Consider the following 26,959-nt stretch of genomic DNA (forward strand, 5'->3'; position numbering starts at 1 on the left):
GGTAGGATGAGATGGAGGCAGATGATCCACAGACCCATAAAGGGAGCAGCTGAGAGATCTGAAAATGTTCTACACAAATATAAAAACACAAAAGTCTCAATGACTACTTTGTCACTTTGAATTGAATTACACTGGACCGATTGCATTGGCCCAGGTCTCACATGTGAAAGATGAGAAAAGCCCATCTCCCACCAGCCATTCTCACCACCTACTACAGAGGGAGTGTCGAGAGCATCCTGAGCAGCTGCATCACTGTCTGGTATGGAAACAGCACCGTGTTAGATCGCAAGACCATACAGCACAAAGTGAGAAAAGATCATTGGAGCCTCTCTTTCCTCCATCACAGACACTTATTGAACCTACTGCATCCACAAACCTACCAGCATTGTGGAGGACCCCACACACCTCTCACACACACTCTTCACCAACCTACTTTCTGGCAAGAGACACCGGAGCATTCACGCCCTCACTGCCAAACTGCGAAACAGTTTCTTCCTCCAAGCTGTCAGACTCCTGAAAACTCAGAGACTAGACTGGCAGACACACACCTTTATACATTCCATTACCTCAAGTACTTATTGCACAATGCTAAAGTCTTTTTGCACAACACAATGTCATTATTGCACCATCTCGTTTCTGTATGGTTCTGCTCTATCTGGTGTTGCACTGTTTTTTGCCATTTTTGCACACTTGTACTTTAATTAGTCTTGTGTTGATTTACTGTTATATGTAGTGCCATGGTATTGGATGAAAGCTTTCTAGTTTCACTGTGGCAGCAATAAATGTATACTAAATGCATGACTGTCTGTAATATATTTAAAGTTGTTAAAACTATAATTTACATTTATTGAACTTTGTCTTGCCTCATCTACAAGGAAGAAGTATTGCACTTTTATTTTGAAGTGAAAGCGGAAGTGAGCTTGGTTCCATGTTTACGGAAACAAGGTCAAGCGATTCATCTATGGATGTTACCTGTGCTACAATTCCAGCGTTACGTTGAGGTTTAAAGTGTTTTGTGTTCAATTTGTCGGTGTCCTGCTGTAGTTCGGTACAGCCTTCACAATGTGGGACCATGAAATCAGAGCCATGGCGTCCACTCACGCTATCATCGCCGCTTCGGTGTTCATGGCGACGGTGCTACCTGCTGTGCTCCTACCGGGCTTCTCGGTGTACGGCACACACCTGCTGTGGCTCTACTCGGTGTCCGCTGCGGTCACCGCGGTCAGCGTGGCCGTGTTCTGGCTGCTCGGGATCACACCGCCCGCCAAGAAGCACACGCTGGGATACAAGGTGCTGATAACGCTTTAATAACGATGGATTAATGCCCGCAGTGCCACATGAGCTGTTTTATTATTTTTTTTAAAAGTACAATAAATGCAGTTTTTAAATGAGGGTTTCATTTGTTAAGGGGGAAAAGCTTTCCAAACCGACCTGGCACTGTGTGAAACACTAATTGCCCCATTCAAATTTTGTCTTGCTAGCCCACAGAATATTTCCCCAAAATTCTTAGGGGATGAATAAGATGCTGTTTGGCAAATATGAGACCAGCAGTGGTTTTGTCCTCGGATCTCTTCCATGGATGCTATTATTGCCCAGTCTTTGTTTGTGGATTGTGGTGTAATGTGTTCCTCTTAGACTACTTCACTTTGTCAACAGGCTCTGTTCAAGTGATGTTTTAATTCAACAGGTCTGGCAGTAATCAGGACAGGGTATGGCAAGTAAAATTGAAGTTGCCTTTCCAAAAAAAAAGAAAAACATCTTGACTTATTTGTATATAAATTAATGTGAATACTTGACTCTTGCATGTTCATCAAACCAATATATTTTTTTCCCCAGGAAGTGATCTTTTTATATCTGGATCTTAAAAGTTTGACTGTTTTCTCGCTGTTTTTTTTTTCTGCAGCTGTCGAGGTTGCTTCGCTCCTGCCTGTACTTCTTCCTGTCGTGCCTGTTCTTCCACACTGTTGTCGTTTTATACGGAGCTCCACTGATCGAGTGAGTTATTGTTTTGTGAAACAGAGGTTGATAAAGAGAGACGCAGAGAGTAGCGATCACGACAGTAATACACAATAAACTGAGGATCCATGGAAGGATCACACATAAATGAATGAAAACAGCTGGCAACTACAGAAATCTTCAAACCCTGAAAGGATTCTGTCACTTATACAAAGTCAAGTGTTTTACTTTGTCTCTGCTTGCTTTTTATGTGCGTTTTAAAAATTCTTTTTCTACAAAACTGTCAATAACTCTCTTATTGCAGTTGTCGTTGATACCGTGAACCTATCATTTCTTACAGATCTGCCTTAGAAACATTCTCCCTTGCTGTGTTGCTGACTTCGTTAACCACGCTGAGGTGTCTTTGTGTCCTCGGCCCCAACGTCCAGGCCTGGATACGAGTCTTCAGTCGCCATGGGTAAGGCTGAAATCATTTTCCTTCTCTTTCTTTCCTCCTGGCTTTTCACATGTCTCTGTGTCGAAGATAGTAACTGTTCTTGCTTTTTCTTTGTCTCCGGCTCCAGAGCTATGTCTGTGTGGGACACCTGCCTGCAGATCACTGTGGCCTGCACACTTGTTGGAGCCTGGGTTGGAGCATTCCCCATACCTCTGGACTGGGATAGGCCCTGGCAGGTAATTCTATGCATGGACAAAGCGTATACTCATGGATTTGTATCCTCACATTAGGTCTTATACAGTCTGTGACCTAACCCAGCAAACATTTTGACTTTGAGTACTCGGTCGGCTTATAGTCCACGTTTAAACCTGGTTCAAAAATTTTTCAGCAATTAAAAGTTGTGCTGACATTGCCTTCTGATGGACATGTAGTTCTTGAACACTGCTTCGATTTTATAGCAAATGCACGTTTGTGTGCTTTTATAACTTTTATGAAAGATACCAAAAGAGAGACTTTAATTGTTACCTTTACTCCGAAGAGTATTTTATATCTCACTGGTCCTTTGTCAGTTTGTATGTTCTTGTCTCTCCAACCAGAGATATCAGTGTAGGAAACAAAGAAGAGGCACTAAGAGAAAGGAGTCAAGGCATTTTGCCATAATCAGACATCATTGCTTGGGAGCCTCAGTCAGCACCCATATCAATTAAATATGACCTGTAGCATGTGACTTTTTTATGTTTAGGCTTGTTTTTCATTAAATTACATGCTACAGTTTAATAAAAGGGTTCCTGATATTTCCTCTACACACATTCATATCATTTAGATCAAAATAACACAAGAAGTGGCTCAGTCAGTAGTCTGGCTGTGGCACTTCGTAAGCAAATTAGTTGGCAATGAAGGTACATTCAGTACTTTTTCTTTCCCCAAGTGTCGACGCAGCAGATGGATCTAAATGTTTAATTTGGCACAGAATTTGTGCCAGATGCCCTTCCTGTCACAACCTACACATTTATCTGAGCTTGTGACCCTGAGGTTGGGTTTGTGTCTTCTGGTCTGAAACCAGGGATCTTTTCCATCCCTGGTTTAATTTGTTAACCACTACAGCACGGAGAATCAAATGTCAATTTTAATTTTTTTTTTGCAAATAACATGAATATTGCTTACTTTGGAAGAGAGAGTCTGACTAAACCTCTAATCTACTGTATGTGGAAATATTCTCTATCCACAGTGCAGTTTTTGCTCTTAAGACCAGGGAACTAACACGACCATTTAAACCATATTACCCGCGAAGCCTCTCTTAGATTTTTTTTTTTTTTTGAGGTTTTCTCAAATTACTATTGGATTCACAAAGGCCTCTTAACTGCACGGACTTAAATTAAAGTAAATTACTGGTTTCATTTTGATGAATGGAGGAGGTGGATGTCCTTGTGATTTCATTATTCCATTAAAAGTACCTTTAAAATGACCTTAAATGGGTACTTTTCTGCTTTGTTAGTTGGTGAGTAGCAAAAGTGTTGTAGAAGGGAAACAAGGAAGAGAAAACAACAGGAAAAAATTGGAATACACATGTATTAATAGCAGCAACATCAGGCTGATGCTCTGTAGCGACAGAAGTGAAGATTGTCTTTCAAAAGCATGAATGAAGTGATAGGTTGCTATGGTGATATAACACAAGTGTGCCACAGGATGATACTGGGCACTAACCTGCATGAAGCTGGTGTGGTAGCTGTCAGAGTGAAAAAAAAACTGGTGTAAATTACACATTTTTTTGTAGCTGATTTAAGTTCTTAACTTCCAAATTCTCCACGATGATTTTTCTAAGCACTGGACAGAGTAATCAGCCAATGAATAATGAATTAGATTGTTTTGTTTTGTTTAATGGAAAATGGAACACATTAAAGTTATAATTGCACAGGGAATTCTGTGTAAAATGACTGAGGGAAAATGCAGAGGTAATTGGGGTGTAACTCAAATTGACAGACTAATAGTTCAGCTTCTCTTTGATGTATCGGACCAGTGTCAAGCTTTTAGTCAACAATCATGCTCACTTCTCTACTACTTCTTTTTTTGTAGGTCTGGCCTGTTTCCTGCAGTTTGGGCTCTTTGTTTGGCTACCTGACCGGGCTGGTTGCAGCTCCAGCGTGGATCCATTATCACCGCAAACAGCTCACATACAAGTGCAAGTGATAGTCAGACACACGTGTATTATGCCTGTGCTTGTGCGAATGTATCCACGATGGCGTGACTCCTGATCCTGCTGAATTTCTCTCACTTTTTATTATTTATTTGGGAGCATTCACCCCCTTTGCAGCCTGTAGGGTTGTGAGGCAGTTTTGTAAAAGCTCAGAGGTATTATTTTGTACATGTGATGGCTGAAACGGAACATTTTTAAACGTAATAAAATATTTTCTTCGTTAACAATGTGTATTTACTTGTGAAATTGGGCGATTAAAGCTCCTTGACGTCAGTATGTGTGTTTCTGAAAAACCTGCAGGTGGTGCTGTTGGTTCGCCACCTGTGTGCGTGTGTTTATGTGAAGGTGAGGAGAGTTTTAATGAAAGCAACAGACTGAGGCTCATTTGCAGTGAAATGCAAAGTAATCAGTATTATGGAATTTTTGGCTCTGAATGTGAATGTTGCAAAGGGTCTTTGCATAACAGTTGCTTGTTGCTATCGACCCCCTTCTGCCTCCACAGAAGCTCTGCGTTCTTTAAACCTTTTGCTGTCCAGACTAAATTATGGGGAGCTTGTTCTAGCTGGTGACTTTAACTGGGATTGGCTCAAAACTGTTTCAGATGATTTTAAATCTTTTTGTGATTCTATCAGTCTTACCCAGCTGGTCAATTTACCCACTCGGCCGAATCTCAAAAGCCCCGAAAAGTCTACCTTGATTGACTTGATTTTGACAAATGTTCCTCATAAATTTTCATCTTTGGGTGTCTTTTGTAACGACTTAAGTGACCACTGTGTTGTTGCTGCTATTAGAAATACTAAAGTGGCCAAGTCACAACATCGTATTATTTTTAAAAGAACTCTTAAACATTTTAATGAGCAAGCATTTTATCATGATTTGTCAAATTATGACTGGAAGAAAATAGGATTGATCCCTGATGTAGAATTAGCGTGGGCATTCTTTAAGGATGGGTTTATGCAAATTGTGAATAAACATGCTCCATTAAGAAGATATAGGATAAAAGGTCGTGAAAACCCCTGGTTCTCCCAAGAGCTGGCAGATATCATTCATGAGCGTAACCTGGCTTGGGCCAAAGCGAGGAAAACAGGCTACCCCAGTGATTGGCTTCTTTTCAGACAACTAAGAAACAGATGTACTTCCTCTATTAAGAAAGCTAAAACAGAATATTATCTGTCTGTCACCACTGAGAACCTAAATAATCCACAGAAGTTCTGGAAAATCATTAAGTCTCTTTCAGTGAGTAAAAGCTCCCACGCTCTACCCACCTATGTTTTTAAGGATTCTGTTCCTGTTTATGATAGGAAGGAGATTATGAATTGTTTTAACAAGCACTTTATATCTTCTGGCTCTTTGTTTGACTCTCTGAACCCAGTCTCTGTAAAATCTGGCACAAACCTTCCGGTGTACACTGGTCAGCCATTTAACTTTGTTCCTTTCTCTGTGCAGGAGGTCTGTAAAGCTCTTAAACTGTTAGATCCTAGAAAATCTCCAGGGCCAGACTTACTAGATCCTTACTTCTTGAAACTGGCAGCTGATTTTGTAGCAGAGCCTCTCACAACACTTTTCAACCTCACACTGGACATGAATAAAATTCCCTCAGTATGGAAATCAGCTTTTGTTGTTCCTCTATTAAAAGGGGGCGACCCAGCAGTGTTAACTAATTACAGACCAATATCTAATCTATCTGTGCTGGCCAAAGTTCTTGAAGCTCTTGTGTGTGAGCAGTTAAAGGAGTTTTTGCACATCAATGCCATTTTATCTGAATATCAATCAGGCTTTAGGAAGAATCACAGTACTATCACAGCTGCAATTAGAGTGGTAAATGATATTACTATTGCACTTGATAAAAAACAACACTGTGCATCCCTTTTTATTGATTTGTCAAAAGCATTTGACACTGTTGATCATTGTATTTTAAAACTTAGACTCTTCCAGTCAGGACTCTCTGAGAGAGCAGTGGCATGGTTCTCAAACTACCTCAGTAACAGGACTCAGTGCATTAAATCTGACGGTCTATGTTCTGACTTTGTTACAGTGCACAGCGGAGTGCCACAGGGTTCTGTATTAGGTCCCCTTCTATTTATCATTTACGTAAACAATCTTAGTCTACATGTGCCAGATGCAAACTTGCACTTCTATGCTGATGATACAGTTATTTACAGCTGTGGTTCAACTCTTGTCCAAGCCATCGACTCCTTGCAGAAAGCCTTTTCTGCTGTCCAGCACTCATTACATCAGCTTAAACTTGTTCTCAACGCAGACAAAACAAAGCTCATGTTGTTTTCTAAATCAAGGAGACGAGCCCAAACAATCCCATCAGTAACCACTCTTGAAGGTAATAAAATAGAGTTGGTTCACACCTATAAATATCTGGGAATCTTAATTGATGACTCGCTTACCTTCAAACCACATGTAGAGAATCTTGTGAAAAACCTGAAGTTAAAACTGAGATTTTATTTTCAAAATAAGTTGTGTTTCTCTTTTAATACAAAGAAGCGGCTTGTTGCTGCAATATTCTTGCCTGTGCTGGATTATGGTGATATTCTATATATGAATGCTTCTGCTCAATGTCTTCGAATGGTTGATTCTGTGTATCATGCTTGTCTGAGGTTCATCACTAACTGTAAATTTCAGACTCACCACTGTGAGTTATACTCTCAGGTAGGATGGCCTGCTTTGGTAAGTCGGAGGAACTCTCATTTATACAGTTTTATATATAAGGCGATACTTGGGTTGCTGCCTTCTTATATATGTTCCCTGCTTGTAATGAAACATGCTGGTCGGTATTCTCTTCGTCTGCATGGTTACTTATTGCTTTCTGTTCCATTTGCCCGAACTGAACTTGGTAAAAGAGCTTTTGTCCATTTAGCACCCTCGGCCTGGAACAAACTGCAGAAGGAATGGAAAATGACTGAATTCATTTCATTAAGTGATTTTAAATCTAAACTATGAATCCTTGAGGCCAAGTCCATAACATGCAACTGTTTCAATTAGATTGATTGTCATTTTAACTGACTTTTTATTTTATTTGAATTTTATTGAATTTTATTTTTATTTTATTTGTATTCTTTCACTTATTGTTGCATGTGTGTTGTTGCTGCCTGTGTTTGAGTAATTTCTGTAACTGTGAGACATCTGCTGCTGCCTATCTTGGCCAGGTCTCCCTTGAAAAAGAGGTTTTTAATCTCAATGGGATCTTCCTGGTTAAATAAAGGTTAATAAATAAATAAATAAAAATTATGGTTGGATGGCCATTTGTTGAGAGAGTCATGAGAGGAAGTTAGAAAATTAAAGAGAAAATGTAAACCTGCTGCAGAGTTGGCTTCCATTCTCTCTCTCACACACACACAGACGCTATTCTGCACCTGAAGCCAACTGCTGATGAATACTGTTCCTTTTTAAACGACCATTAATCTCGCTCCAACTCTATTTCAACACCCTCTCCGCCTCCCCAGCTCCCATTCCACCTTTTTCACATCCTTGGGCAACCATATTGATTCACTTTCATTTCGAGGACATTAATTTCCCTCCTTTCACGCCGCACCACATCTCTTAGTCCTCCCTTGCACCCAGTCACCGCAATGAAATGTACATTTTCCAGAACGGAATGTGAAACTGAAAGGTAAATGAGTGATGTTCCTTGCAAATTGTCCGAACGATTGGTATACACAAGTAATTATGGCCAAGATTTAAAATAAAAAAAGCGGAAGAAATTGTCGGTTATCTTTGCTGTTTGAGCATTTTGTGCTGGAAAGTTTCAGTAAAAAAATCAGAAGCAAAGCTGCCCAATAGCCCTGTGCTTGAACTCCTTCCTTGTTGCCAGGGAAAAAACAGCCTGAAGGAAACAGATGAAAGATGGAGCAGAGGAAAGTCTTTGAAAGTCTACATATGCTTACAGCATCAATCTTTCCCTTTCTCTCTTTGATGAAACTCAATCTGACCTCATGCTGTTAACTCTATTACCCTTTGTGCTCCATGCTTTTCTTTTCTTTTCTGTTTTTTTAAATTTTACACTTCACTTCTGATGCGTCATTACATGTGGAGAGCAGGGGAGTTGGAGAGGAGGGCTTTGGAAGAGCATAAGGTATGATCAAACAGGTATCACGCTGACCTTGTGCATTGTATTAAAACGCTAAGTCTTTAAAAAAAGCTACGATTAGATATGTTTTTGAGTCCTTTGAGGGTTATTTTGCAGGTGTAGTCTATTTACTCTGAGGACTGAAATCTGGTTGAAGTTGCTTTGTTCGTGTGCTCAGTCACCTGTGGCCTTTTCAATCTGTGAGACAAGCACAAGGCCCTTCATTCACGCACACACACACACACACACACACACACACACACACACACACACACACACACACACACACACACACACACACACACACACACACACACACACACACACACACACACACAAAAGCTGCTGCTTCACAAATTGTTCCCCACATTCAATCTCAGAGAACTTTATTTATTCATTATTTGTTCTCAGGCAGCTCTATTGTAGCGGGGCATTGTGAGGAGAGGTAATTTGTCCTCTCTGCCCGTCCTCTCTCCTCAGCCTTTTTCTCCAGGGCGGCTGTGGTATGCATGTATTTGCAGAACTGTTATGTTTCTGCTTTGTTGAAAGAGAGTAGCAGACTGAAACCAGCCGGGTCCTCTGCTCTCTCTCTCTGGTGTTACCCCAAATCCAGCCTGCCAGAATGAGTATTTTTAAGAGTAGTATTTTTAAGATTCCTCATGCTGCTGACAGCACACCGAATTAAAACACATCTCTACATGCCGTTCTGTGCAGCCTTTGAACATTTTTTTTTTTTAGATCATCTTGGTTTGACAGCCTGCACATTAAATGTAAGGCTGTGTCTCATAACTCTCTGCCAAGCTAGGAGCTGAGATGACTCTTGAACAGGCTAAGGAAGAATACATTAAATTTGGGTGCTGATCTGGATCACTGTGTTTAAAATTGTGAAGTAAGCCACTGGCCTTTAAAGAGGAGATTGCTCTTAAAGTGCCCCTCAATTTGTCTCTTTTTCACCTGCTTCAGCAAGAAAGTCAAACATCTTATTAATGAAAGGGAGATTTTTCTCAGGAGATGGTGGATACCACTCAAACACCAGTATTCACAGCCGAGTGAATATTGGATTCATAAATTATACCAAATTTAAGAATGTGTATTAACTTCTCATTATTATAAATATTTAATAAACTAGTCGCATGGCAGAAACTCACTGCATTTAGGCATCTAGACAAGACGTGATTTAAGCGTTTGAATGTGGTATGGTTGTTATTGCCATGTTAGTGGCTGTTTACTGGGATTTTCCCACACAACCATCTCACGATTTTACACAAATATTCCAAAAAGAGCAAATATCCAGCGAGTGACAGGTATCTGGGTAAAAATGCCATATTGAGAGATCAGAGGAGAATGCCCAGACTACTTCAACCTGACAGGAAGGCCACAGTAACTCAAATAACAACCACTTGTTGCAAACAAGGTACACAGAAAAGCATCTCTGAATGCATAACACATTGAAACTAGAAGCAGGAGACCACGGCAGGTGCCACTTCTGTTAGCTAAGAACAGGAAACTGACGCAACAATTCACGCTGGCTCACCAAAATTAGACAACAGAAGACTAAAAATATTGCCTGGTCTGTTTGATAGTATCATCCCAATATGGACCAAAACCTCCAAGGAATGTTTTCAGCACCTTGTTGAATCAGTGCCACAAAGAGTTAAGGTAGATCTGAAGGCAAAGGGGGTACAAACCCAGTACTGGCAAAGTGTACCAGCTGAGTGTTACTGCCTGATGTGCCGGGAATTTACAAACACGGTAGTAAGACAAGTAATGCAATTAAATAATAAAAAGGCTAGTGTTTTCTTTCTCATGCAGTAGAAATTATTTACCTTTATTTAAAAGAAAATTGATTTTATCCATCCTGGCGATGCAGCTCTTGAGAGGTAATAATGGATCAGTTCTAGACTGGATCAGCCGCAGGGATGCTCTGCTGTGATTGATGGCTTGGTTTAAAGTAGGCTGGCGGATTGATGTTTTGAAATATACCCCGTCAGAAGAAAAAAAAGGCTTATTAATCACAGAGAATTTTATGCCTACTTAACTCCTGATAAAATAAAAAGATAGCATGACATGATAGTCAAGTTCCACATGTAAACAGCTCCTTCAAAGAGGGATTCAGATTTCAATTTTCTCCCGATGAGTCACACCCACGCGTCATTTAACACCCTTCTTCTTACACTCAGTCTCTTGCTCCTCACGTCCCACTTTCTTCCTGCGTTTTGTTTCTCGTTTTCCCCCAATTTCTTCTATTCACACTCCGGTGTGCTCTTCATTAACAGTTAGAGCGGTGTGTCGCACATATGTTATTGCAGAGCTCTTGTGTCTCTTCTATCTACTCCAAGGGCGACAACAAAGGGTCTGTTGTTACTGAGGAGAGTTCAAGTGGGCTATCATGATGCAAGAGGGGATGCTGAAGGATTCCTTGATAAAAAGCAGGTACAAATCAAAACAAGACGTGAGATGACTCTCTTAAAAAGAGCTCCGCATGATGAATATGCTTTTAGAGGAACAAGGGGATGATAGTGACTAAAAGAAAGTGGCCGGAAAGAGGATGCCTGAGCAGGAGATTTATTTTTTATTAGATTTGTTAGCCATGTTAGGCTCTCTGCTGACTTAATGGTTAGTCCACTGTTTTGGTTTAGATTTGATCTCAACAGCTATTCGATGCATTTCCATGAAATTTAGTTTGAGATACTTTTTGGTACCCCGAGGATGTATCCTAATGACCTCATCTAATTTCGCTGTTTAAATTTGGCATTTATAACCAGTGAAAAACTTTTTTTCTCATTTGTTTTTATTGAGAGTCTTACTCATACACCCACTTCAGGTCTCTAATTGCTTTAAATGGTGGCAAGCCAAAAAAATAGGCAGCGCTGTTTTTGGAGAGCCTTCCTGTTAAACATCACCCAGTCTGAAGCCAGCCATCCAGAAGATTGCATAGTATAATTAAATGGGGGATATATCATCCTTTTCCTTATTTTCTAACATGCAGGGTGCTTAACAAATTTATCTGACCACCTGTTAACAGAAATATTTTAGAAATCTGCCAAAAACTACTTTAAAACTAAAAATTATAACTATAGGGCGTGCCCTTGGTGCCGGTGGGGCATGCCCTGAACATCTCACCCAGGAGAATAAAATTATATTCTTATTGTTATTTGTGAGACTTTAAATTCTTGCTTTTCAATGTTAAATGTTGTTTGTTAAAGTTCTTGAAATAGCTTTGGATGAAACTTTTGTGCGATCTATCTTTAAACCCACTAAATGCCAAATTTGTTCAATAGGATTCAAGTCTGGACTTTGACTTGGCCACTCCATTAGTACTCCAGAATCCTCTTTCTTGGTCAGAGTCTCTGCACATTTTGAAGGATGTTCGGCATCATTGCCAACTGGTTTTATCATCTAAGAAACATTTCTAAACTCAGACTACTGGTGTCAAAGGCAGAACTTGAGATGATTATTCATGCTTTTATTTCTCCTGGTTTGGATTATTGTAATGGTCTTTTTACTTGTTTCAACAAATCAGCTTTGGATCGCCTTCATACTGTACAGGATGCTGGGGCAAGACTTTTAACTGGCACTAACAAGACGTCACTTATTACTCCAGTTTTGGCTTCTCTTCATTGGTTTCATTTTAACATTTTAGTTTTAACTTTTAGAGCTCTACATGGTAAAGCTCCCCAGTATATCTCTGACCTGTTGAAACCTCAGGCTTCTTCCTGAGCACTTAGGTCTTCAGGTCAGAAGTTACTGTTGGTCCCATGTACTATGTTCAAAACACGTGGGGATCAGGCTTTTCAGGCACTGGCACCAAGGCTGTGGATTTCTCTTCCGTTGTGTTTACGTTGTGTAGACTACACTGACTCTTTTAAAAAGCAGCTGAAGACATTTCTATAAAAATGAGCTTTTAATTATTTTTTTCATTGTTTTATAATTTTAGTTTATTTATATTTCTGGTTTTATTGTTAAGCACTTGGTGATTTTTATCTATGAAAAATGCTCTATAAATACATTTTACTTACTTGTTATATGAGCACATAACCAGTCAGTGTCAGTCCTGATTGTTCTGGTACACCTTCCTGTTCATCATACTGTTGATTTTCACTTGCCCACACCATCTCCACAAATGGAACTCCATGCCATAATGGGATCTCCACTTTGTTGCATTGTGGGTGTAATGGATGTAGCATCAAATCGGTCTCCAGCTGTTCTGCTGACATAAGCGCAACAATGCTGAGTGAAGAGTTCAATCTTGGACTCATTTGAACTTTTTCCAGTTCAGTGTTTGCACTCCCAGGATTTCTGCAGTCCTCAATAAGGGCTTTTTAGCAGCTTTTTTTCCTTTAAGTCTTGCTCGTTCGATCGTCTCCTTGTTTTCATTCTGGATAACTTCTCAGACAGATCTAGAAGCATGTTATCTCTGCATGACAATCCCCAGCGGCCTTCTTTCTGTTTCTAGTACCTAAAATCTTGAGATTCCTCACATCTGTTACGATCAGCTTTTATTTTTTGCCTCTTCTTCGGCACATTTTGTAATTACCCGTGTCGGTGGATGACTACAAGGCATACTTGATCACACTGTGAGAACATTTTGTGTCTTAGAGATTCTTTCCTTTTTAGCGAGTTCCTTTTTGAACAGGAGGGAGGGATTTTTAAATTGAATTCACATTTTTATACACAAATTAGAGCCAGCGCACTTGACTTCCACAAAAAGCCAGAAATTAATCAAGCATAACATTCAACCACTATAACAATTTTTTCTGTCCAGGATTGCAAGTAAATAACTGTAATTTCGCATCTTAATCACTAAAATAATAACATGCTTCACTATTTTATTTCTACTTTTTTGCCAAACAGTGAATTTTAAAACTCATGAAAAACAACAATAACTATATCTGACATTCTGCATTCTGATTAAAGAGCTTGTGCATTCTGGTAACTTAAACCTCAAAGAAACATAATTTTTTTTAAAAATTTACTACTAAATTAATGCTCCTGTGAACATGATGATGATGTATTTACACAATATTAGACCACTACACAACCCTACATTGAGTGCTGGTCTAATAAATTTGTCAAGCCCTGTATATATATACTGTTACAATACTGGGTGCTCATATCAAACATGGGAGAGGTATAAAGAAAAACAAAAAGAGCTCATGTACAAGTGCATGGGAGCTAAAACATCAAACTTTCAATGGTTATAAATGCTGTTTCAGAATATTTTTTTTAAGTCCTTGGCTCTTGATGAGGTCAGCGAGAACTGTTAAAACCTGTTTGTGAGTTGTGAGGAGCTGCCTGCCAGAAGAAATTTGGCTTAAAGTGAAGGTGGCGTTAAAAGGAAAAGAGCAGAGCATGAACTGAGGACCTTCACTAAAGCACATTTAATGCTGTAAATTATGCAAAGCTGCTGGGTCCAAAAATTAAAAATTTGAAGCTGGAAATGAGCCAATTAAGTCTACTTTAATCACTAGTTGCAATCAGACATTAGCTTACACTTGGTATCCCGTTATCTTCGGCGATGGTCTGGATATCAGATATATTCACTTCAATCTGATTCTGCTTTTCTCTTCGGCAGTGACAAACCACAAAAACTGAACAGATTGAGGTCAGGTGGCCTTGATCACTCTGGGCTGAAATAGCCACGTTTTCTTTAAAAGCAGAGGAAAAAAAATCTGGAGGAGGCTACAAGCTGTGGGAGTGCAGCCTCACAAGCATAATGTGAACCCCAACTCTTGCTACACAATCAGAGGGAAAAGGCACATCAAGTCATAACAGCTTACTGCACTATAGCGGATGATAATGGCTTGCGGTTTTTAAACACTTTCACTGCACTTACATTCTTGGAAGAGAAAGACTTCCTCTGATGTCTCAAGATCAGGGATTACATCATTGAGACTGGAAAGGAATATAATTCTGATGGAAATTTTTATTTGGTATAAAATATATAAAAACAGACAGGCTAATAATGCCAAATGATATTGGTTTTCGGAAACAAGAAGCAAAAGTCTGCTGGAATCCAAAAGGATGGAGGATTTTTTCCCAGATTTTTGGCTTGATTTTATTTCTTGATTTTATTCACAATGACAAAGACTGCTAGAGAAATAAGTTTCGATAAACTTTAAATTGCTTTTGCCTGCCAGTGGGAAAAGCCATCACATAGATATGGCTGCAGACAAACACTCCTAAAAACTACTGAACTGCAACTTCAATTATAAAAAAATATAATGGAAAAACTGTATTCATCTCAAGAGCAAAATAGGATCTGTATATAAAATCTTATATGCACAGTAACTGAGCACCTTATTAGGAACACACCGTGCCTTCCATTGCAATTCGAGCTGCTTCACTTCTTGGTGGCATGGATTAAGAGGAGATATTGCTTCACTCTACCACATCATTTCTCTGAGATGTCTAATGCTTTGGTTACCACGCTTCAAGCAGCCATTAGAAACATTTTAGCCATAAAAGGGGTGCAGACGGTAAGGAGGAATAGTCAGTTCGATTCATATTAAGAGGCTTAATCCGTGCCAAAAAAACTATCCCCACACCACAGCTAGTTTAAACTTTTGACATGAGGCAGGTTGGGTCTGTGGATTCATACAGCCAGTGCAAAATTCTGGCCTCACCATCTGTGTTCCTCAGCAGAAGTTGAGCTTCATCGGACCAGACTACATTTTCCCAGTCTTCAGCTGGCCACTTTTGGTGAGCCTGTGCCCACTGCAGCCTCACATTTGTCTTTGCGGCCGACAGGAGGGGAGCCCAGCACGGCCTTCTGCCGCTGAACACAATTTTCATTTTGAGATACTTTTCTGCTCACCAAAGTTAGCGTCTACTTTCTGTCAGCTCCAATTGGTCATCAAGGGACAGCATTTAACAAAAAAAAGAAGAAAAAAAAAAAAAAAGAAGTAAAACCCATGCCAGCAAATCCTGGGAGATTGGTAGTTTCAGAGAAACTCAAACCATCTGGCACTACCAGCACCGTCAGTGACAACTCATTTCCTCTCGTTCTGGTGTTTGGGATAATTAACCAGCTTTTGTGTGCACACCTGTACAGAAATCCAATACATTTACTGAAGCACTGTAGTAGACACAGTTTGATTGTTTAAAAGGAAACAAATATGCTGCTTTGGTAGAATAGCTTTTCGTGAGTTACAATACAAAATAATCCTCATTTTTCTTATACTTGATGCAGCCCTTCAGTTCATCCTGTCTGAAACAAACCCTCTCTCTCTGTTTAAGGCAGCTTTCTTCTGATTGGCCGTCCTTTGTAAACACAAGGTTTGAATAACAGATGGGTGGGGCTTCTATGGTGGCATCCAGAGATGATCATGCTAGTTCTGCTTCCCCCCCCCCACATTTTTTTTAAAATCACCAATATTTTTAAAATACAGTACCGTGCAAAAGTCCTGAGCCACCCATTGTTTTATTCAAGTTTTTGCTAGTAAAATGGGAAATAGTTGCCGTTTTAACCCTTTCCTGGCCTCCTCTATTCATACTGATAATTTGAACCAAAAATGTCAAATGGATTTATCACTCCATAAGAGCTGCTACCACTGAGTTTCAGTTCAGTTCTTGTGTAATTTGGCATGTTTCAGCCTTTTCTCCCCATTTCTCATCCTTAACACCATTTCAGACAAGGATTCAGTGAACAGTAGATGGACCAGGTACATTTCTCAGGTCCTGTGTCACATCTTTGCAGGATTTTTTTTTCCTTCTATTTTCAAGAGTCTTGACCTCCACTTGTTCAGCTTCTTCTGTTTTTTTTTTTTTTTTTTTTTTTTTTTTTTTTTAAATGACATTGCACACGAGGCTGAGATATAATCGGATATTTCTTTTCAGCTCACAGCCCTTTTAACTCATTGATGCAAGCACACCATTTTATGCTGGATTCAACTAAAGACATGGGAATAAATGTGTTTTTGCAACAGGCTGCTAATAAAGTATCTAAGGACAATTTAAAATTGGGTATTTGCCAAGTTATAACAAAACAATGTTTCATTCCTTGAGTTAGGGGGCCTTTCTTTTTAAGATTCTTAGGTCATTGTTTAGGCTGATAATGTGAGATATACTAAGGAAATAACTTCAGTACCCAAGCAGCAAATCGTTTTTTTTGTCAGATCAACATATGATAACCAGAGTAAAGAAAGAAACTGCGATAAAACAGAGGTGGTGCATAAGATGGCATGTCACATTACTGTCAAAAATCAGACCTTTTCCTCTCTTTGATTCTGAAAACTTGAATAAAAGTATCTGTAAAAGAAAACCAGACATACGCTACACATCAAGACAAGAGAGAAAAGGCAGACACTGAGATGATTGTCAGATGAGCTGGCGAGGAGCATCTGACATCACACCAGGGCCCACACATACAAATTCTGTATGAGACAGAACTTAAGCCAAGTGAGCAGCAGCTATGCTCCACACAGGGTGTCTCCATCGTGCTCACTCGCTCTCGCACATACATCGCCGCACTACGGCAAGCCATTTGAAAGCTGTGAGAAAGAGCTTTGCTTTTTCTCTGAAAGAGAAGACGGACCTGTTAGCCTATAGATGGCTTTACGTTCCAGTGAGACACCAGCTGATACAGGATTAATGGAAAAAAAAAAGACTTCAAGTATGGCATCTTTTAACTTCTTTCTTCCTGAAATTTTATTAAATCAGACATCTTTTTCTTTCAAAGAAGAAAGACATTAAAATAGTTTTCAGTGGCTTGATGAAGATCATCTAAGAAGAGTCCCAAGAGTTGGTATAGCGAGGGCCGATAAATGAATGCTGTGAATGGTAGTTAACGGGAGCAGCGAAAGGAAGATGGCAGTTGTGTTGGTCACTTTCTGTTGGGCTGGGCTGCGATGTAGAGCGCCACCAGACAGTAGGCAACGCCTCCTATAGTGAGAGCCATAGTGGTGCGGTACAGTAGCCTGTCGGGATAACCGCGCTTCAAATGAACGGGGATACCGTCTGACGTCTGAAATAAGAGGAAACAGGGAGGGGCAAGAAAAAAAGAAAATCAGAATTAATTTATGATGTTAATCGCAGCAAATACAGAGCGTCGTCATCATCTTTACAGTCACATGACTCAATTACATCAGAGTAAAAGTAGTACATAACCTCCCTATGACTCAGGTAGTTCAGAGAAACTCTCCACTGCAAGGTACAGGTCACCTGGTTACAGGCAGCCTGTCTCCAAATAGTTGCAGTCTGACTGCAATTACTCACAGACAGATTGGCAAAGGTTTGCAAAAAACACTGCTAATTTATAAAGACTGCCAACGAGTCAGAATCAGCCTGCTCTGATGAACGCAGCTTGTCTAATGCATCTATTAGCGATAGAGGACTTGACTCTTGACACCATTTGTGAAGGAATTTCTGTTTCAAGTCTATAAGATTCGGTCTGGACTCCGAATATAAATACTTAATGTGAATGTCTGTGCATGCAAACAGCAGAAGATTGGAAATTGATTGCAGTTCATCACTGCAGTATCGCAAACAGATTGCATGTAACTGCAAACACATGACCTCAATCACGGTTCAGCCCGGACAATGCAGTGCATCGGGTTTGGGTGCTTTAGGTTGGGAACAGAAATGGATGGTGAACTGCAAATGGACTGGTATTTAAATAGCACTTTCTATGCTTGTTGAGCACTCAAAGTGCTTTACACTATAAGCCCCTTTAAACCAATCATCCATACAGCACTTTATTCTATGCATTACTGTAACACAGTTGCAATCTGGGATTTGAGGACACTTTGGACAGAGGAGATGTATATTAAATATCAATCGACCTGCTCTTCCTCCTGAGCTACAGCCACCATCGCAGCCTGACATTTGATTTTATCATGCGTGCCACTGATGAAAAATGGAGCTGCATCTGAAAGACAAGCCTGTTAGACTTGGATTTATTGCCTCTGAATTTGATCAAAATGCGCACAGCTATTTTAGCCATGTACAAATATAAAGAAGGCCTGATGCTGATGGTGTAGTTAGGTGGAGCTTATAAACTAAGTAACAAGACCGCCACTGTGATCCGTTGCTTCCTTTGCCATTAGCCATTTACATCCTTTTCCTGAAGACAATGAGAGTTTACATCCCAATTACATTTTTCATGTTTGATTGTTGTGAAACGTGTTCTTTTGAGACTCTAATATGACACAAACTAATATATATTATATATACACACTGTGTAGTCTGATACTAGCTTAAAATATCAAGTTAACTGAATGTATTTTTGTATAAACTTTGAAAATTCACCGCTGAAGACTTTTGACTGCAAAAATAATGTATTTAAAGCTGTAATTAAAATGGTTGTTTTAGTTCCAATCAATATTTAATCAGCTTCCTTTGAAAGGTGATTTATTTTTTTATTCTTCTCTTTTGTACTAGTGTCGCTCTTAAACAATTTCGTTAATTAATCTAAAAGAGAAAACACGTTCAGCAGCCAATACTGTGATTTCCACTTATTTGAGTGATTGCTCTGTTCAGAGTTCGCCTCTCTTATTCCTATTAATGCAACTTGTGTGGTTGCTACTGGTGGTGGTGGGGTTGGAAGTGGCAAAGGGCCATTAAGAATTGTGAAATAAATATCACTTATTAACTTCTACTAATCAGCCTTCACTGCTTCGACTGATGAAGCTAGCAGGTCGTGAACCCTCGCTGCTTCTTGGTCAAACTGGCGCCTTATTCAGTCTGAGCTCTGCGTTACCTGGAAAAATTTCTGGAGGTCGGGAACCTTGTTTGCTCCCATGTACTCCGCTGTGGCCCCTGCTTCTGACACCACCTTTGTGGGTGTAGCAAAGATCATGGTTGGAGACTCAGCTGGCAAACCGGATCTCAGTCCCTGAAAAGATGAAGAGAAACAACATGCTGGTCACAATAATGCACGAAATAAAAATCTAATGAAAGTGTCAGAGTGAATGTAACATCCTCTCTCCTGCCTATCTATCTATCAACTAAGATTTTAAACAGAAACTTCATTTTTAACATTTACCCCTTGCATAACCATCTCTACTTCCCCGCCACCCAATCCAATCCTGAGGGTACAAGACCTTGACAGACTTAAAAAAAAACAAAAAACAAAAACCAAGAACAGAATGTAAAATAAAAATAAAAATAGACAAATAAATAAATTAAAAGGAAATCACCAGGGAGAGAAAGGGATGAGAGGCAATCAGCCAACCTCAGCATCATCAGGCACCAGAGGCAATTTTATTTTTTATGTGAGAGAACAATCTTGTTTCCTCCAGTTTGATGCAGTCCAGCACTCTTCGATCAAATCTCTGAACCTACAGTCTCAAGACATTAGCGTCTTTGCATCCTGCAAAAGCTTATTTATTGTTATTTATTTTACAGGTTTGGCCCAGCTAGCATGAATGTTAAATGGCATTTGAACACAGCTTAATGTAGAAGAAACTAACTTAGTATAAATCAGAAGGTTTTCTGAACTGTTCAAATATTAGGGGACTGGCTAGCTACAAGACTAATGACACACTGGGATGTCTTTTAATATTAACAACAATAAACCAGGACACCTCTTCATATCGATCTTCTGTATATTAAGTAAAAATAGTCCACAGTCTTTTGTAGACACTTGACTGAGCAGAGTGCTCCTACATAAATACAGCAGATTAAATGAGTGCATGATCAATTTCATTCTGCAAATTGTATCTCCTCATGTGAGACGCTTTAAGTGCCCCTTTAGATTAATACAGATCATTTCCAGCAGCGGTTCAGCTTTATAAACAAAAGGCATTTAAGCTTATTTCTGTATAAAACAGTTTATTGTTATATCTTCAAATAACAACAGCCTTATCATTTATGGATATTTTGAACCTAGAGATTCTAAACTGTCTCATAAAAGAGAGTAGCTTCAAAACCATCCTCGATCTAAACCCCGAGATGCATAAAAACTTCTGATTAGCCAAGATTTTAAAAACGCTGAACCTGGAAGCTCAGATGAAACACACCTTTTACCTCATTTTTTATAAACAAAGTGTAACTATTCAATTATCTTTCTTATTTAAAGCACAATCAATATGCAAAAAAGAATATGAATAACCTGAGATGTCACTCAATTATCCTTTCATGTTTGCTATAATTTACAGATCACAGTGGAAAGAAAACAAAACCTAGAAATACTGTGCATGTCATCAATTTCCAGCTATTCTGGGGGTCAAAGGGGACACTTTGGACTTTGGTGGTCCAGCTCTGACCCCCAGCCCACATGTTTATCTGCCCTGAACTAAAATAATCTGTTTGACTCTTTTCTCCTTATCTTTAAATCAGCTGCCCTCTGAAAACAATCAGAGCCGTTTACCTCATGACCATATTATATTATCAACTGTCAATAACATCGCATCGACCTAGAGCAGGAAAAAGAAGATACCCAGCTATAAACAGCATGTTTAGACCAGTGTAAAGGTCGAGTGTTTTCAAAACTAATCTCAAAATTCTTAGACTCAAACCTCAAGCTGTCCTATTTTTCCCCGACAGTACACACTGTAAATAAATAAACCACAGGAACATTGCTGTGCACATATACATTTTAAAAAATACACCTCAGTATCCTCTCATTTGGAAGAAGCTTCTCTTGGTTGTTCAAAGTTAGTGGGACACCCATTAGCTTGTTAAGAGTGTGTGGAGGCAGATGGTGTAGGAGTGGGTAAATTAAATCTGACATATAAAAATGCAGAGGCAGTGAAAGATGATTATTTTTACTTTAACTTTTAAACAGAGGTCATTACTAAATGTGTTCACAGCAGGAAGTCATGTTTATGGATTATACCAGAAATACATATACTTCATATACCGGTTATATCACAATGCCTTAGTACAACGGTCATCAGTTTTGTTTTAGTAATAGTACATATCACTAAGCATTTGTGCAAGCCACATGAATTTCAAATTTTAAATGTTAACATTTGCTAACCAACATAAGAGGCTGGGAAATTAAGACTCCGTAAACATAAAAAGCAGGGAAACGCAGTAGAGCCAAATGTTCTTGAACACTTGTTGCTGTGTTTAAACATGATTTAGTTTATTTATGATTTGTGTGGAGGGAAACTTTTACTGCTGTCAACACATCTCTAACAGAGGGATCTGTACTCCACAATTCACGTTTTTATGCTGTCGATCAATCTTTACACTGCTATGCTGAAAGACTTTAAATGTTATATGACATTTTCGGGCTTGTTTATTACAACATTAAGTAGTCTAAACCTTTTTCTGTTTGAGTTGTTCTAGTTTAGAGTTTTCTCATTAGTAAAGGCTAAGATTTGACTAGAAAAAGGACATTTTTGGCATCTTTTTGTTTTTTTAAACACCGTTTTTCTTATTTTTTCCCTAATAGATCTCGAGTTTACTTTTGCTTCCTGTGTCTTGTGCTGCTGTAACAAGTGACTTCTCCAGTGTACAATTAAAGTATGTGAATGGGTTAAATGCAGAGAGCAATTTCCCCACGGGGCTCAATAAAGTACAATAATGTACACACTTTCTTCTTCTAAAACGCCTGGATTTAGTAAGAAACAACCAATAAGCTCCTTAGAAATCTTTAAGTAATCTCCAACTATTTTGTATTCACCAATCTTCTGACACTACAGGTATCTGGATAAAGAAGAAGAAGAAAAAAATGACGATGGTGCTAGAAACACCATTAATGAGACAAACAGAATGAACACCTTCAATTAAATGTGTGGATTCGCTTCATCGGGTTGAACAACACACTGACAAAGGTTTGATAAGGGATTAGGAAGGCTTTCTATCTGATAAAACGATAATCTTACCCTATGCTCACTACGGTTTGCAGTCGTTTGAGAGAAACAAAATGGACGAGACTGAAAGCGAAACTGACTCGTCGCCTTTTAAAATTTTAATCATCACTGCTGAACTAATTCGAAGCACATCCCGGAGTTATTGAAGTGTTCCCAGGTTAGCCAAGAAAAACAGATCTAGAGAATATGAGATGGATTTTTGTTTTTCTGCGAAGAACTGTTTGATTGTTTATTGTTTTAACCACCTCTTTCATTTGTAATTGAAAACAGAAATCAATTTGGCTCAAATTAGCTAAATAAAAAACATTTTGATTTGATTTTAACAGTGAAAGAGGAAGTTAAGCTTTTGCTAGAAGTGAAGGCAATTTACTTTTGGTCCAGATTTGAAGAATAAGCCAGTGTATACTGCTGTATGTGGCTTTTGATTTGATTTGTATCAGTGTGTGTACACACAGGGGAGGGGCACCACAGACCTGCTTATTTGCCACTAGGAGAACTACTAAAAAGAAAAGTTCTGACTTAACTTATACATAATAAAGAGCAAAGACAGTGGCTGCTGTGGACACTTGATTGTTTTTAACAGCGTTTCACTTCAGCTCTTTTTTTATGTTTTAACTTTGCTCCTCTCTGCGGCTGGTTGACTGATAACAACAGTGGCACACACACACACACACACACACACACACACACACACACACACACACACACACACACACACACACACACACACACACACACACACACACACACACACACACACACACACACACACACACACACAATCTGACAACAGAATCTGCTGCAGGCAGACAGACTGCGAACGTGCCACCCACACTGAACCATAAATTGTGTTTCAGGTGCACCCCAGACACTCCTTCACTGTTAGCTGTAAGTGTGCATTTGATCCATATGAACAAAGCAGAAGTAATTTATTACAGAAGTAATTTAAAGTAAACTCAAGAAGTGTACAGGCTTATTAATACTGATGCAATAAAAAGTGAAAGCACTTTTATGAGCACACTCCAGACTGAAGGCTGTAATACTCTGTGCTTGAAAGGTGTTGATTCAGCTGTAATGTCATTTTTGGACGTAGCATACGATGTGCATTATTTAACAGATGTGTTTTTATTATTTAGCCTCACAAATCGGTGGGACATAATAGAAACACCCATCACCAGCACAACTGTGCCTGCGTGTGAATACTGGGTGTAAAAACAACACTGGCAAACATATTTTTTTAATATCACATTTGGCTGTATGAAAATGGAAAAGCCACTGTAATATTTGGTGTCTGCAAATACAATTATGCTGTAAAAAGATGAAATTAAAGTTCATCAGAAAATCTCTACCACCTGCTGCTGTTGATTATCAGCTCATAGAAAGCGAGTGTTGTATCTGACGCCTCGTATGCTGCCTGCGCTCTGCAGGGTTCGGTGCCCTTGCTGGCACATAATAGGTGGCATGCTGGGATGGCCAAATGGAGCTTTGCGTGAATGTACTTTCTTGATGTAATTTAGCAAACTCTGTGTGGTATTTGTTTTGAAACTATTTCCTATATTGCTGGGTTATTTTTAAGCATCATCTAAATTAAAATTCATTTGAATGGTCACTGGGATGCAAAAGCTGAATTTATAGGGGGGACGTGTGTGCGTGATAAGAGGGAGGCAAGTGTAACCCCAATTTAGACTTCTGCTTTGTAAAACATAGCCCACACGAGTGGTCAGTGTCACTGCCAGCCTTTAAGCTTGTGCCGGTTAATTATGTGTTAATTACCAAGTGATCCTGTACCAGTGTTTTATATCAGATCCCAGCCTCTTATAATTATTACTCCCTATAGTGAGATAATGATTGTTATTATCTTGATAAATTAAAAACCCGAAGAGAAAAAAGTAGCAGACGTGCACGTCGGAGTATGACGTAGGTTAGGGCGTAAACTTCCCACTAAAGCATAAATCCCCAGTAACAGTAAACATGTAAGCAGAGGAGGTGGTGGCAGATGAGTTTAAACACATGGGGTCAACCATTCAAAGAAACAGACAGTGCATAAGAGAACTAAAGAAGAGGTTGCAGGCAGGGAAGAGTGGGTGGAGAGGAGTATCGGGACAGAAAGACAGGCAGCAAGAGTGAAAAGGGAAGGTCTACGAGATTGTAGTGAGACCTTCTGTGATGTAGGGGTTGGAGACTGTGGCACTGACAAAAAGACGGGGCAGTGCTGGAAATACTAAGATATTCACTGGTTGTGACCATCATAGACGGGATTAGAAATGCTCAGATCTGAAGAAAGTTGGAGAGGCAAGGCTGAAGTGGTTTGGAGATGTGTAGAGACAATGTATTGGACCAAGGATGTTGAAGGTGGAGCTGTCAAGCTATCAGAGGGGAAGACCACAAAGGATTCATGGATATAGTGAAGGAGGTAAATTAAGATTTTAAGCTCCTTTCTGAACATTAAAAACTACACCAAGTTTTACAAGCACATGTGACGGTGAGAGGGATAATAACACACCGGTGGACTGGAGGTAAACAAGCTTTTCAGTAAGTACATATTTAAATTAAAGCTCAATTTTCTCCTAGCAAACGACGACATGACTTTTAAACAGAGACAAAGGAGCTTCGAGGTAATTTAACCCCCTATCAGAGCACCACCACCGTGTAAGGGACCCACGGGGGAGCCATAATAAAGGTCACATCAAGCACACCTGCCACCGAGGCCATTCAATTTCGAAATTGCCTGTAGAGTCACACCAAGGCCAGATCCACAGATTGGAATTGACCGTTCAGGCTAAAGGTTAAATAAAGGTTCCGTGATAAGGACGTGATGAGGCGGGGGAAGCGAATTACATTGTGCAAAGAAATGGAAAAGAAAGGCCACAACCTTTTTGATATTTGTCTAAAGAGCTTCCAAGACCTTTAAAATGAAATCCAGATCAAGACTACGCGTCTAACTATCGTGTGATCAAACAGGAAACTGGTGTTTAGGCTTTAAAGCGGGCATATGTTTGGCTTCACCGACTCTAAAGCTCTCCAGCTGAGCTTTAAGCCCTCGTTACTACAGTCGAGTGCTACATCAAGGTCAACCCCGGCGGTTATCCACACGTTCTCTTACAGCCATCCCGCTTCCGGCACTCACCTGAGGGTTGTAGGCGGTTGCAGGAGCAGAGCCCGTTAGTTTCTGGGTGAAACCACTGAACTTGTAGTACATTTTTCTTCTGAAGGAGGACCGGGACGAGGTGTTATGTACTAAAGAAATCCACCGGTAAGGACCGTCCTGTTGGGACCTTCGAGGGAAAGTGACGCAACAGTTAGCTGACCCAACACTGCCTGTTTAAAACTCGAACCAAAACGGAGGGCGACCGGAAGCGTACGCGTACAGTTAAATGCAAAGTGTGGACAACAAAATGTCACCAGGAGTTCAAACAACGGAAAAAAAAAAATGAAAATAGTACACGAAAGGGGGGTGGAAGCCAATCTCAATTTCTATTTCTATTTCGACTTACTGATTCAAACTTCAGATAGAATAATAAAATTATTAAGTACCTTTTCTGATAATAAACTTTTTAAACTTCTGTCATGCTTTTCAAAAGAAACTAAAATAATATGACAGAATAAAAATCAGCCGAAACAGCTTTACACAGACACATACATAAATAAACGTACATTTAAAGAGTTTGGTGAAAAGCTAAACTGAGTCAAGTATTAACTCAAACACTGAACTTCTTTGAAGTTCATTTGTTTTGTGAGAGATCTTATTTAATAGAGACAAATGTCACAATAATACAGTGAAAAGTGTTAAATGGGAATGGCAATACATAAACACTGCTAGCGTCACAGATTTGGTTATATACCTCATATTTAGGTTCAAATTATTCAGTGTGGAAAGTAAAAAACAGGACGGGTTTGAGATTAACTGACTGAACACGTGACTGATTAAACAAATGTAATGAGGGCGGGTAAATAATTACAAACACGGAAAACTAATAAGGAAAGGAAGTCAAAATTGTAAAGAGCCTGGGAATTTACAAAATAAAATAGGAATTAACAGGCACAAAAATACAACCAACCACCATAGTGGTGCCTTTATTTAGTGATAATTCTTCTTTGCCATTAAAAGTTTTAAAGTCATAATGTTTTTGTTTTTAATTTCTGTTGGCAGGGCGTCTCTGATCTTTTGACTTTTTAACTGGCAGCTCGATATGTGATGTATTTTAAAATCTCTAACTATCAGCTGGATTCTCCCTTGTATCAAAAGGCTCTTTCAGTCACACAGTTAGGGTAACCTTGGCAATATACTTTGGATAGTTACACTCGTGATTAATTCAAGTTTTCAATTAATTTGAGTTTGAAATAGCTGAGAATCATTGATCTCCTAAAAAATAAAAAATAAAACCCTACATTTTCTACAAATCTACAATTTCTGAATGTTCAAGTAGCAAAAATGTGTTAAAACCAACAAACAAATTGAAAATGTTAAGTGACATGCATAGTCCCCAGAGAATGAAATCTATGAGTCGCAAAATATTTCTTCTGTGCCACCA

The 26,959-nt window shown here is 39.3% G+C and overlaps 2 protein-coding genes across 2 annotated transcripts; one reads left to right on the forward strand and one right to left on the reverse strand.

The window, feature by feature from the left end:
• Positions 1–914: 914 nt before the first annotated feature.
• pigf (phosphatidylinositol glycan anchor biosynthesis, class F) lies at positions 915–4,952 on the forward strand. Its single transcript, XM_085416738.1, has 5 exons — positions 915–1,290; positions 1,904–1,995; positions 2,297–2,413; positions 2,520–2,628; positions 4,466–4,952. Exons 1-5 carry the CDS (start codon positions 1,063–1,065, stop codon positions 4,577–4,579), a joined length of 660 nt encoding a protein of 219 aa, XP_085272864.1. The 5' UTR covers positions 915–1,062; the 3' UTR covers positions 4,580–4,952.
• A 12,336-nt stretch (positions 4,953–17,288) lies between these two features.
• On the reverse strand, positions 17,289–25,711 carry cox7a2l (cytochrome c oxidase subunit 7A2 like). The gene is made up of 3 exons (XM_085416741.1): positions 25,555–25,711; positions 19,364–19,498; positions 17,289–17,629 (listed from the first exon to the last, which is right to left on the reverse strand). Exons 1-3 carry the CDS (start codon positions 25,624–25,626, stop codon positions 17,489–17,491), a joined length of 348 nt encoding a protein of 115 aa, XP_085272867.1. The 5' UTR covers positions 25,627–25,711; the 3' UTR covers positions 17,289–17,488.
• Between the last annotated feature and the right edge of the window lie 1,248 nt (positions 25,712–26,959).

This window comes from Rhamphochromis longiceps, linkage group LG8, assembly GCF_057381845.1.
Source record: "Rhamphochromis longiceps isolate RC_006_pf linkage group LG8, R_longiceps_female_GT1.1, whole genome shotgun sequence".
NCBI classification, from domain to species: Eukaryota; Metazoa; Chordata; class Actinopteri; order Cichliformes; family Cichlidae; genus Rhamphochromis; species Rhamphochromis longiceps.